The sequence below is a fragment of the Brachycentrus maculatus genome, unplaced genomic scaffold (genome assembly GCF_059751285.1).
Source record: "Brachycentrus maculatus isolate JH-2025_06_01 unplaced genomic scaffold, ASM5975128v1 h1tg000121l, whole genome shotgun sequence".
Taxonomy (NCBI): domain Eukaryota; kingdom Metazoa; phylum Arthropoda; class Insecta; order Trichoptera; family Brachycentridae; genus Brachycentrus; species Brachycentrus maculatus.
This window is the reverse complement of record NW_028280874.1, coordinates 745,320-760,011: the sequence shown is the minus strand read 5'-3', so window position 1 is coordinate 760,011 and position 14,692 is coordinate 745,320. Positions and strand designations below refer to the sequence as shown.

Genomic DNA, 14,692 nt, shown 5'->3' with positions numbered 1-14,692 from the left:
GCAATCCTGTAATGAGGTAACTATCGGGAACATACAGACCGGTGCTTCGCATCATTTAACGATTATCGATCTTACCGCGCAACAATCGATTAAAATGCGTAATCAAATACACATGTGGAGCGAATGGATAGCGAGAGATTGACAAAGAAAATATATTGGCGAATGTGAGCACGAAAACAGAACTAGGACGGCCAAAAAAGACTTGGCACGATCATATTAATCAGAACCTAAAATCTGGTGGTGTCAAAAGTCTGCGCAATCGGAGGGCATGTATGACTATGTAGATGTATGGATGTGAAGGAGGCGAGAAGTGTATGTCAGGACAGTGGAGTGTGGCGTTCATTTCTGCCTATCTCTGCGGGGAAATGGCGTGGTGGTAGTAGTAGTAGTAGTGGTGGTAATACACATTCCTTCTAGTCTCTAAGCTATTGTAGCCAAGCATACCCCGGAGAAAGTCGGCCGGGTAGAGAAACAACTTTTATAGAATATACCTTATTATTTTAGAAGTCAAATGAGTCGAGACATCAAAGGGTTAGTGCACTGAAACCAGTTTCAATTACCAAGATCTGCGCATCTATTAAACGTCGCGTTGAAGGATGAGGGAAATAATTTTTGGAACGTGCTCACCGCCTTCGGCGTCCCAAGATGGCCGCTCCCGTGCAAAGTTCTGCCAGTTTGTGCGACGTTCGGCACCTCCAGCGTGATCGGGGGAAGATGATAATAATGCGTGCAGCCAGCTGGGTTGATTGTGATCCTGATAAATGATTTAGCGGTTTTCAGAACACTTGTGTCGGGTTGTGTACTGCTGATAGTAAAACTCCCCATTTAAAACCATCTTTTATCTTTCGACTGGCAATAACGCGATATTTATTGTAAATATAATTTATGTTAATTTTATGGTCTTACATTTTCCCGCCTGATGTTAAAACATTATAAAGTATTAATATAAAACATTATAAATAAGTTATTTTTGAGATCTCAACATAGATGAAGAAGAATATGGACGTCTGCTCATTTACAGAGTTTGCGACCGTCAAAGGCTGGTTTAAGTGATCACTGTACGCACGTGTAGCATTATATATATTTTTTTCATTATACTAACTAACCATTACGCCACCATCACAAGTGAAGCATGGAGTTGACAAAAGAAGGATTAAAGTAGACCGAATGCAGTTGAAAGTTGATTTCTTAGATGAATGTGCGGCAAAACGATGTATGATAGATGTTCGACTAATTGATGTACGAATAAAAGTAAAGAATGTAATAATGAAATACGCATTATTGATAAAACTAAGAAATGTGTGTTGAGATAGTTTGGGGATGTGAATCAAATAAAAGAAGAAAGAATAATAAAACAAATTTTAAAGGTGAATGTAGAAGCAGAGGAGTCGGCGGGTATGTATGAGGAGATGCATGAATGTAGAAGAGGCGAAGATTGCTTGCAAATACAAATTGGTATGACGTTCTATTCACCCTACCTATCCTAGACTTCCTATTCTTCTTCATCTTTGTAGAGATTATATTAAATATTTTCTTAAAATATAAAATAAACCTTTTAATTTACAGTTCGTCATAATTTAGACCATCAGAAAATCGTGACCACAAAATGGCGAATAAACAAAATGTTGGCCAATTAGTTGCTAAATTATTAAATTTTATATCTGGGAGAATTTATTTGTGTAATATAATTTTAATGAGGGACATCTTTCACGAGAATTTTATTAAATGCTACGAAATATTACATTAACGTTTATCAAGTATTTTATTACTTCAAAGTATGTAGGATTCATCAACGTAATAAACTTTTTATTTTTAATTTACGGATCAAATGAAAGTTATTAGTAAATGAATAAATTTCTTATTTGAGTTGAAACTTTCCACGGAAAAAAACGTTAATAAACTTGTGATCAATATAATTTTCAAAATTTATTTTCAAAATTTATTTTCAAAAGATATAATAAAGCAGAAACTATATATTTTTCCACATTTATTTTATTTGACCAAGTAATTGGGTTTCGTTATTATCGACATCATCAGACTAGTGGGAAGCTAGAATTTTTTTAATGTTAAATACACAACAAGGCAGGGGTGGAAGAACCATGATTTTATATATTTTTTCGGACGAAATGAATTTTAATTGAAAGAATGTAATGTATTGACATAAATATCACATACAAGTTATGGGGTATGGGTTTTTAGTGTGAATTCATATTATTTTATTCTTCTAACATGTTACGTCATGACGTTACGGCATTGCTGGCTGACCGCGATCAGTGCTCGCTAGTGGCCTTGTGCTCAGTGTTGCCTTATGTCACACCAAAAAATCTTAAAATCTGAATCAATAACCCAAAATCTGTATGAATCTTTGCGACATTGCATTCGTACTGTAGTTAAAATGTCGGACGACGAAGACGTGACTCTTGGTTCTGTGACTTTAATTAACTACTCCTTACTCCAAATGAAGAAAAAAAATAAAGTGCCAATCCCTACAAATACCCAGTTTGTGGAATTTCCCACAGATTGGCAACCCTGTACTAACCTAAAATTGCATCCGACTTCGGATGGAGCATTCGGAACGAGCGGCGAGCAGCTCGGCTCGCTGTACTGACTGCCTAATGCTCGCATCGTAACATGTTACGTTACGACGAAATGCTCCGGCTAGTCCTTACTTTTACTACTCCTTTATTCATTATCGTTTTAAAGTATGTAAATTTAAATATTTCGTTAAAGTTGACCATCTCACGGAGTTACTTTGAAATAATTTCTTCTCATTTCTGTTAACTTATATTAATACCTGTTATCAGGGTGTCGAATTACCAGGATATCAGCAACGCGTACTGGTGTGGGATGATTACTCCGCTATCTTAACACCATCTAACAAATAAAACCTTAATGTCCTCATCGCACCGCGAGGCCCGACGACAAGGACTCGCTAAGATACAAGGATATCTACGAACCTAGGTACTTAAACACAACAGACTACATTCCGACTGCAAAATGAAAATTCAGTTCAAAGGAAGCAATTTGCATAAGCAAATTCTGTTATATCAAACAAAAGCAATCCTTTTAAGAGGAATTTATTTTATTATCTATAATAAAAGCAATGGTTAACATGCTAGACAATTTATGAAGAGATAGAGTTATAATAATTTCCTCTGTTAAAAAGTCCATAACACCAAATTTGTTTGTTTAAAAATAAAATATTCAAAATTAAGTATACTTTTTAATGTACTTATTATATGAATTCAAGAATCGCAAAACGATGTGACCAAATAAATAAAGACTATATATTTTTCAAAAAAAAAAAAAATTATATATGTTGTATAAAAATACTACGTGTTGAAATGTTTTTATAGATCCTATGAAAAAATGTTATTTTATATATTATTTAAAATGATGTTACTACACATATTATTGTGAAATTGTTAAAAAAATAATAAGTTGAACAGACGTAACAATTTTCATAAATTATCAAAAGAAAAAAATTAAGTAGAATATTTTTTTTAGTTAAAAAAAAACTAAAAACTTTAGACTAAAAACTGCTCCATATATTTATTATATATATATTTTTTTAATGCTTATCCCTGATGATGACAAGGTTCTTGTCGAAACCGGTTATAGAGAAAATGTTCCAATAATAAAGTGGTTATAAACAAAGTTGTTTTATTTTATAATATTTTTAAATTAGAAAGTTGACAACTCAATCAACTTTTGCTACGTTTGGTTATCAATTTTGTCATCAAGCTCTGTGATACGGACAGAAAAAGTCTAAAAAGCGAATAGCGAGATGTCATCGCGTCGTGAAATATTCCCCTAAAAACACATTCGTTATTTTTATTAATGTTTTAAGGTATTTCAATCCGGAGAGTGCACATTCTTATAAATCAAATTGATCAAAATATAATTCAAGTCCATAGGATTGTACGTAATTAGGTTGAGTGTCATGCATGCCACCCTTAAAATATAATAAATCAGCCAGCATTCTACGTATCGCCCGCCGCACACTTGTAAATCCAGACGTTAACAAATCAGACTGTTGGTAATAAATTGGAATGACAAGTGTGCGGAGACACTAAATTATCCGGCCCATTTACACGCGAATATCATATTAAAATACGGTCACATTAACAGTCATATTTCGTTGAACAATTCACTAAATAATAAAAATGAAATTTTTCACCACACTGAAAAAATCTTAATCAGATTAAAATTTGTGTCTTTCGAGATTTATTCATAATATTTCGCCATTTTTCTCAGTAATGCCACTTCAATTAATTTATTATTAGATTAAAACCAATATTTTTAGCTTTTCCACTTTTTTATTTGACCAGCGACCGGGTTTCGTCGTTACCGACATCATCAGACTGGGTAAAATATTGGTTTTAATCTAATAATAAATTAAAAATGCAATTCCATCACGAAGTGTCAGAATGCATGAAAAAATGCATGAAAAAATGCAAATATTGGTTTTAATCTAATAATAAATTAAAAATGCAATTCCATCACGAAGTGTCAGTGGATAATATAAAACCACTTCAATTAGAAAAAGAACCCAACAAGTCAGAGAACGATTTTTTTTCGACCCATTAAAGATATTCATATTAGTCTTATTCATAATATTTTTTGGTAAAACAGACCACTAATTTCACCTCTTCTTTTTAATCAACATGTCATTCCACAAAGTTAACGCCGAATCAATAAATAAGTGTGTTATGAAAAATCATTAATAATCGCCAATTTATCCACTGATTCACAGAAACGCATAAAATCATTAAATTACGTATTTATTTAAATTGCCTCTCGCTTTTCGCTCCCTCATAACTGGATAATTTCAAAACTTGAATTTAAATATTGGCAATACTTTAAAATTATATATGCTACCGTACAATGTTGGGTCGTTAAATCATTATTTTACGATATTCCGATGTACGAATTCCTAACATAACATAATACATAATCTTTGTTTTATTTAAAATGTGTTTTATATTTTTTACATTTTTATATTTCAACAAGTCGAGTTAAACCATATTTGTGAACAAGTACTTGGACACACTCAAAATAAAGTAAATAAATTCAAACTTAAAATAAAACAACTTTGTTTTAACCACTTTTTATCGGTACACTTTTTCCAACTGGTTTCAACATTATTTTATAAAGTTTATAAAATGTGCCACAAAGTATCTGCGAAAAACATTCAAGAAATAAATAAATTTAACTTTGATCTGGAAATATATTATTATGTTCTCATATTATAAATAAACCACTGCTCTAGAACTAGTTTTTAAACTAACTGTGTTTTAATAGATTTATATTATCCACTGACACTTCGTGATGGAATTGCATTTTTAATTTATTATTAGATTAAAACCAATATTTTTAGCTTTTCCACTTTTTTATTTGACCTGCGACCGGGTTTCGTCGTTGCCGACATCATCCAGTCTGATGATGTCGGCAACGACGAAACCCGGTCGCTGGTCAAATAAAAAAGTAGAAAAGCTAAAAATATTGGTTTTAATCTAATAATAAATTAACTGTGTTTTGATCAAGCTTCTGTGTGAGCTTTTAATATGTATATCTAACTTGATTAATTGTATTTGTCCAAGTAGGAAAAACTTGCTCGTTACTACGTAGATAGTAAGTAACTAGATACATTTTGCAATATTCATGATTTATTAGACACATTAATAGCAAAGCTTAAATAAAAGAGTGGGGATGATGCATTGATAACTGCACTAGAACTACTGATGAAAAGTGTATGTATAAAATATTGAATAATATATGAAACTAAATGTTTTGCACTGAATGCACTTTAAAATCATCATGAAAATATAAACAAACTTTTTAAATATATTACCTGTAGCTACCCAGCGTGAACACTCCCACTCAGGTGAAATAGAACAAAAATAAAGCACACATTTCTAATACCTATAATTTCAGTATGTTTATTGAATTTCTTAAAAATTATTTAATTTCTTTTATTAGCTTATATTACACTAATATAAACTATTATTTACACTTAATTTACATCATATATACATATTTACATCTTCTTATAGTAAACAAAACATTTATTTTAAAATTCTTTCAGACTCTTTTCATTCTTCATACATTCAGGCATCTCACCTTACATTTTCAAACCCTTATATTAACATTAAACAATTTTGTGACTCGGTTTTTTTTCAACAATGGCAGTCTTATTTTATCCTTATTTCAAGTAATATGTTCATTAAATTTTTTGTTTAACACTATTTTATCGTTAAAATATGTAAGTAATTAATCGTTTAAAAATTTATATATAAAGATCAGCATATTTAATTTTAGTCTCTTTTTGTTAAAAAAAGTTTTGTTTTGTTTTTGTTTAATTTAGTCTTTGTTTATGAAATACTGATTTTTTTTAAATTATGATTAATCTAATCTTAGCGGGTTATTATTTAAAATAAGTATCAAATTGTGGTAGAGTGGGAACGAACTCAGAAACTCTGACTCAAGAGTCCGCGACACTAACCACAAGTCCACAAGTCGACACATTTTTCGTGTCCGTTGAGGCATGCCCTATCATGATACTTGTATTTGGCCCTCAGACCTATAATATTGTAGATACAGATTAATGTTTTCGAGATGAATGAATATCATTATGAGAATGTGTAAGTTACATTATGATAGTAAAACTGTAGTTTGATATTATAGGACAGGGATGGCCAACCTTTTTGAGCCTAAATGCCAAAAAAATATATAATTTTTATTTGAAGTTCTTTGTGATTTTCCATCCAATGCAAGTTGCATTTTAATTACAAAAAAAATATTTTTATAATATAATAATACGTGGTGTGCCACATGCCATGGAAATAAAAATGCATTAAATGTTTGTGTTGCTTCAGATTTTAATATAAACAAAGCTTAATACATCGATTAAATTAATAAGTACTTATTTATGAAAAAATACAAAAAATAATAAACTTAATAAAAAAAACTGTAGAACCCTTAAAACTCCATTATTATTGAGATTTTTGTTGTAAATGCTGGATGCCAATTTTTATTTATATCGGGTTCATAACTGGTAGCTTTTAATAGAATACAAGCAGTAGTACTTTCGCCTGTAAGTTTACTTCTAATGTCTGATTTAATGAAGTTCATTGAAGAAAATAATGATTCACAGGAATAAGTCGACGAAAAAATTGTTAAAATACCCGTTGCTATTAAATCTTTTTTGTATAATCACTTTGATTGTTTTTCTTCATTCGCGTGCTATGCAAAATCGTCTCACATGCCACCTATGGCACGCGTGCCATAGGTTCTCCATCCCTGTTAAAGGAAGATATCGAATCAGAATATCTACTCGTTTATTGACAATCTCAACAGTGGAAAAGTATTGATTCGGTAAAATTGAATATGATATTGTGTGGGATATCTGTAAGCACTTGTCATTTAAGTGTGTACTTGAATGACTATTATTATACTTGAAGAAAGGTGAAGAGGAAGATATATTAAATGAAGTTATAAGTTGTAATGGGAGAAGAAAATAAATACTTGAAAATCAATAACTTGGGTTATCTCAAGTCTAAAATAATTTTCCAGAAAAATAGAGACTTATCATAAAAAGATATAAAAGATATGACTCTCGAAAAAAAACTTAAACTTATTTTAACTAAACTAATTTAATGAGTAAAATGTATTTGACTGTAGTACATGTTTAATTTATTAATCTGTTGTGGTGGGTAATAGAAGACGGAGAAGACCGAGGAAAACTTGGCATGATCAAGTATTGCAAATACTTGAAAGTGGTCTGGTCGAGAGTCGGAACAATCTGCGGGTACGTTTAAAGAGATGTATGAATGTGGAAGAGGCGAATATGTTTGCAAAGACAGGGTACGCGAGTTTGAGACCTTTCTTGAAGTGGGACTCAGAACAAACTGATTGGGAACCACTGCTTGATGTATGAACTGGTCTAGGATTGTGGTTCAGTATTATACCGTCACATGTCATGATGCAGAGCGTTACACAGTAATGTAGTTGTCAGTGTCGCCGCGTTTAATTATTCCCATCCAATCAGCAATGGGTATTAATACTAGTAATTACCGGAACTAATCAAACCGCACTTGATACTAATTAGATGGTATGTCCTGATTCGAGTACTGCCACAGGTCAAGCAAGCTCATCGATCCAAGTTGAAATAATACATATGGTACAATAAATCAGTCATAAGCTCAATACTGTAAAGACAGAAATATGATTGATTTTGTTCTACTTAATACAATATATTTATTTGAAATTTACGGTTAAAAGATTCGTTTTTTTTTACAACATTTCGAGTGTGTCCAAATACTTGTTCACAAAATCTGGAAAAAATTATAAGCTTAAATAATAAAATGAAAATGATATTTTCTGGCGTTTCTCATGTGTGTGATTATAATCCAGGATTCGGATCTCACATACTAATGGAAGAGTTTCTGCTTACTAAAAAGCTTCTTTTCATCTCACCAATAGATGTCTCTAGTGAAGTTCTAGTGATTCAAGAATAATGTTTCAAAATTGGTTCTTCCAAGAATTTGAGTAGTGTGGTTGTCAATAATGGGTAGAACTGGTGAATATTACACGTGTGTTAAGTGATCACTTAAACTAGCCTATGACGGTCGTCAGCCCCGTAAATGCCCAGACTTCCATATTCTTCTTCATCTTTGATGAGATGTCAAAAAATAATATTAGTTTTTTATTTGAATTTCACTAATATCACTTTTATTTCAATCTATCGCGAGGTTTTTGTAAATGATGTGGAATGCATCGAAACACGTCTCACAATTGTCATGCCCGCGTTTTCTATGGCTGCGAATGCTGGACGATGTCAACGAACACCTACTCTAGACAACTAGAAACTGCTGAAATGCGAATGCTTAAATAGTCAGCTGGAGTGTCCCTTAGAGACAAAATAAAGAAACTGGCTGTAAAAGACATCGATAGTAAGCTAGAGGAAAGGCAATTGAGATGGTATGGGCAAATAGGACGTAGAGAACCTGATCATATTGTAAACCAGGCAACCGCAATGGATCTTCCTCGAAAGACATCTAGAGGAAGACCAAAGAATTCATGAAAGAAAACATGATTCGAAGGTATGGCCTAGGTGACGTTGTCCAAGATAGAAAGACCTACAACCTGAAGACGAGAAGAGCTAATCCTAACAGTCTACAAAGACGACAAGTTGGAATGGAGCCAGGAAGAAGAAGACACGTTATCATATATCGGTAGTGTAATGGCAAAGGGGTATATCTGTCAAATTTTTCATTTTCAGTTTGTTCCACAAAATGACTAAAATGGTGAATTCCACAATCTGGCAAAAAGATATAGCTGTAGTTTTAATACTTTTTTAGTTTTATTGATATATGTACATATAAAACACATAAAACAAATGAGTTATTTAATTTCACAAGTTTGTTTTTGCTCTCCGGTAAAATTTGGTTTGAGACGGATATACATTTTGCCTTTACACTACCGTTATATTGTACAAGATACAAGCTACAATGAGCTTTAATAACTAGTGTTGACACCAACAATAACTTCTTAGCTTGTTCTCGATGTCAACTCACGCTTATTTCGGAATATGACTAGCCCAAAGCGTATATATTGTATACCATTCATAATACAAATTCGCGACTTGTTAGTAATACATTCCCCACACATTATGGATACCAGTTCTCCGTCAAGATTTCGCGTGTTTTTATTTTCTGTGTGTTTTGTATTTAAATGTTCTGCATTTAACTCTCTCAGTCTTCGTGTAAGGACGACATTTTTATTACATGTCCGAATCAATTTAATCGCGAGATTTCGCAGATTGTACGGTTTATTTCCTTCAAGACCTGTAAACTGTTTTATTTTTGAACTCAAATAAGAATGAGTAAAAAATGTAAACGAGTGTTCTCCAGTTGAAGTGAATGACGAAAATCAAACAAAACTAAATATTTTTTCTTGAATGTTTTTCACTGATACTTTGTGGCACATTTTATAAACTTGTTATCATCAGGGTTTAACATGTAAAGTACATGTTAAACCCTGATGATAACAAGGTTCTTGTCGAAACCGATTGGAGAAAAAATGTACCAATAAAAAAGTGATTAAAAACAATGTAGTTTTATTTTGTAAAAATAAATTATATAATATAATAGATAACAACCAAATAGTTTTATCCATATATATTTTGTTTGACCAATGATCGGGTTTCGTTGATACCGACATGATAAGACTGGATCTAGAACACCCGTCACTGGTCAAATAATATACCATATAAATGGTATATGTGGTAAAAGCTATATAGTTGTTATTTTATTATATAAAATGCAGTTTCACAAAGAAATGTCGGCACACAACTGAAATCTATTATAATTAAGATAAAGTGCTTTCTATAACTTAAAAACCTGTATATGTATTTCTGAATTAATTCAAGAGTCACTTTGAGATAAAAACCATCCATTTTAAATGAAAATTTACTCAGTAAATACCACTTTTCCTTTAAATCTGTCATGATACGTGTTTCGATGCATTCCGCATCATTTTCAAACACCGTATTTGAAAATGACGCTAAATGTATCGAAACACGTTTCACAATACATTCTTAGAAATAGTAGCATTTACCAAGATAAATTTAAATTGAAAATGGACAGATTACCAATTAAGTTAATATTTATTTGCTGAACCAATATCTCTTGTATTAATTAAAGAAGGCGTTCGTTGTTTATTTATCTTATCTTGTAAGTGGTAATGTTAAGGAGTGACGCTGATGACTTCATTCATTAAAAGACTTGTTTCGTTCAAAACGCTTTCTTATTTAAATTAAATGTATAATTTAACTAAAGGCGTCCCCGCATTTAGTCTGTGTATTCGTACAAAAATAATCAAAATGGAAATTAAATTATAAACATAAGTATAAAAAGAAATAGTGTATGTTTTAAGCTACCAATATGACAAAGTTAAATTTATTTTTCTTAAATTTCTATGTATACTAATAACTTTATCTATCTTAAATAATGATAATTTGCCTACCTTTTAATCTATTTACTTTTGGAAGTAGTAAACATGTATGGAATAAAGCCACCAAATTCATGGCTTTACTGCATACATGGTTACCACAAAAGATGAAGCAATATTTTATATTTTATTTTTATCAGCCATTGGATTATTCACCCTACGGATGATATATTAATAAATATTATAGTTGTATTAAACATTTACCTTAACTTTCTTATTCTTCTTCTTCTTCTTCTTGGTGTAGGTCTTGTGGTCTGTTTTTATGAGTGGCCATAACTAATATATACTTATATTTTTTTTTAATACACTACTCAAATTCGTTCAATTTTTAATTCAGTTATCGGAAAAATATATAAAATCATGGTTTTAACTGCTGAGTTTAGTCTAGCCTCCTTCCTACTAGTCTGATGATGTCTGTAACGAAGAAACCCAGTCATTGGTCAAATAAAATGTGGAAAAAACTAAAAAGTTACTATATAATTTTATCTTTTATCTGAAAAAATTGATTTAAATTGAATAAATTTAAGTAGTGTATTAAAAGAATAATTACATTTAAGTTAAAGGAGGGGATTTAAAAGGGGATCCAAAATCCCAAATGATTTTTTCATATTTATTTTTTGCCTTAGAAAATTCTCTTTTCCTATAATATATATATATATATATATATATATATATATATATATATATATATATATATATATATATATATATATATATATATATATATATATATATATATATATATATATATATATATATTTATATATATATATATATATATATATATATATATATATATATATATATATATATATATATATATATATATATATATATATATATATATTTATATATATATATATATTTATATAAATATATATATATATATATAAATATATAAATATATATATATATATATATATATATATATATATATATATATATATATATATATATATATATATATATATATATATATATATATATATATATATATATTTATATATATATATATATATATATATATATATATATATATATATATATATATATATATATATATATATATAGATATAAATATACATATATATATATATATATATATATATATATATATATATATATATATATATATATATATATATATATATATATATATATATATATATATATATATATATATATATATATATATATATATATATATATATATATATATATATATATATATATATATATATATATATATATACATATATATATATATATATATATATATATATATATATATATATATATATATATTTATATATATATATATATATATATATATATATATATATATATATATATATATATATATTTATATATATACATATATATATATATATATATATATAAATATATATATATTTATAAAAATTTAAAGCATATTTAGTTAATATGTCTTAAAATGGTAGCGAATATATATACATAGTCCTAATCCTGTATGAAAAATCTTGATTTACACCCTCAAAAATGGCAGACATCAACTGACACCCAAAATAAACGACTATTTTTTTCAACTGGACTGTCTGCATAGTCTGTTTTGTCATCTGTTGAGTTTCAGTTTCGTTACAATATAACTAATAGTTGTGCTTTCATTCCAGCCTGCGACTGCCATCCTGTGGGGGCTTCCGGCAAGACGTGCAACCAGACCAGCGGCCAGTGTCCTTGCAAGGACGGGGTGACAGGACTCACCTGCAACAGGTGCGCGAGAGGCTACCAGCAGAGCAGGTCACACATCGCACCGTGTGTCAGTGAGTATTCCCCATTTTAACCTCGTTTATTTTAACCCTCAAAAATTGCGTTCAAAAATATCATATTGGACCAAAAAAAATTACATTGAATTACTTTCAGACTTGCTTGATAATTACCAAATTAGTTGTACAAAAAAACGGCACGTAAAATGACGTATGAATTATGTGATCAGGTATTTACAGAATTCCATATTTGCATTTTTTTTTTGCAAAATATAACTTTTTTACAAAACCATGTATGTAAAGGGTTCTTCGTAATCTATAATGAAAATGCACAATTTAACCTTTTTTACAAAATTATGTATATAAAGGGTTTTTCAATTTTAAGGGCTGCTTGAATTTTTACAGTATATAACTGTCATATTGGTGAAGCCTACACCTGTCAAATTTGATAATTCATATTAAGTCTTGAAACCCTACACGAGTCAGCAACAGGTTAAAATTGTTTAAAAAAAATATACAAGTCAATGCATAGAAAACAATTTTGTTGAATGTTTTTTTGCTGTTACATTTTTTAAACTTTGAAAAATAAAACGCAAACATGTTCTTATCCACTATTTTTTTTTAAACTTTTTCTGGCTGGTTTTGATAAGCAGCTTATCATCTTCAGACTGCATGAATATGTACGACCCATATATCCATCCCTGAAGATGACAACGTGCTTTTTAAAACCGGCTGGAAAAAAGAACCAAAAATAAAAGCCGCTGAAAACAAAGTTTGAGCTTTATTTTATAAAGCTTATTAATAAATATCGCTGGTGTTTAAATTAAAATCAAAAGTTCTCTCTGGCGTCAACCATATAATAAGATAAATCTTCAATCTATGGCAACATATTTAAATGTGTCAGTTTTTGATTTGCCCCCCTAATGACGTGTCTAAATGCGGAAATGTCACCCCCTCGCCCACACTATCACCCGCCCGCTCGAAGTCCCTTCTGGCACGCGAGAGATAAAGTTATCTTTAACACTGATTAATTACCAACACTGGCGCAGAATATTCTATTCTGCGACTTGTTCAACCCAACCCAAAAAGTCTTATTCTATTTTTTTTAAATGTGAATAGAATGCAAAAAGAAAAACAATCGAATAGAAATATAACTAATCATTAACAAAAATATTTTTTCAGTTCATTCATTTTGGACCCCTGACTGGGTTCTATTTTATATTTGTCAGGCAGCTGATTAATTTGGGTGAAGGCAATATATTACAAGGACCTTACTGCAAACTTATTTGTGTTTATCGGCTCCACATGTATTTCATTATGTCCTCGTGTATTAGGATGGATTTCTCTTAAATGTTAAAATTGAATAAATATTAATTATTATGAATTTTTCTAAAATGTTAAAATTAAATTTATTGAAATTTCTTTACTGTTTTTCAACAAACGAATTAATTATAATTCGATTATAACTCATTATATTACTCATTAAGGTCCTTACCGAGATGTATGGTAATAAAGAAATCGTAAAATCTTAGGATTAAAAAAGTAAAATCATTCGAATTAGGGTCACATCCTATTGAGGTGTAATAATAAAATCGTAATTTTCGAATTAAAAAAAGGAAAACAATCTAATTAGAGTGAAACGATGAAATCGTAAAATCTAAGAATCAAAAAAAGAAAAACAATCGAGTTGGTGTGAGTTCAAATGTATGTCAAGATACTAAAAAAACTTATATGTTATATTTTTTTTCTAAAATTGGCTACAATAAATATGTGTCCAATTACCTTTGTATTCTCAGACGTTTCCGGAAAAGCGTCAAGGCTTTCCAGCGACGAGGAAGTGATTCGACAAATGAACCGGAAGACGTAGTAATTCGGCATTCCGGATGTCGCAAGATGACATTTCATTACTCCGCCATTATCTTTTACTAAAACCTTTT

The 14,692-nt window shown here is 29.9% G+C and overlaps 1 protein-coding gene across 6 annotated transcripts in view; it reads left to right on the top strand.

Moving 5' to 3' along the window:
• NetA (Netrin-A) overlaps positions 1-14,692 on the top strand; it is a 335,944-nt gene that overhangs the window by 295,974 nt on the left and 25,278 nt on the right. For all 6 annotated transcript variants that reach the window (XM_088259914.1, XM_088259909.1, XM_088259912.1 and 3 more), the window contains one exon: positions 12,663-12,812. In XM_088259914.1, the coding sequence (XP_088116040.1) occupies positions 12,663-12,812 (150 nt within the window). The remainder of the gene's footprint in view (positions 1-12,662; positions 12,813-14,692) is intronic.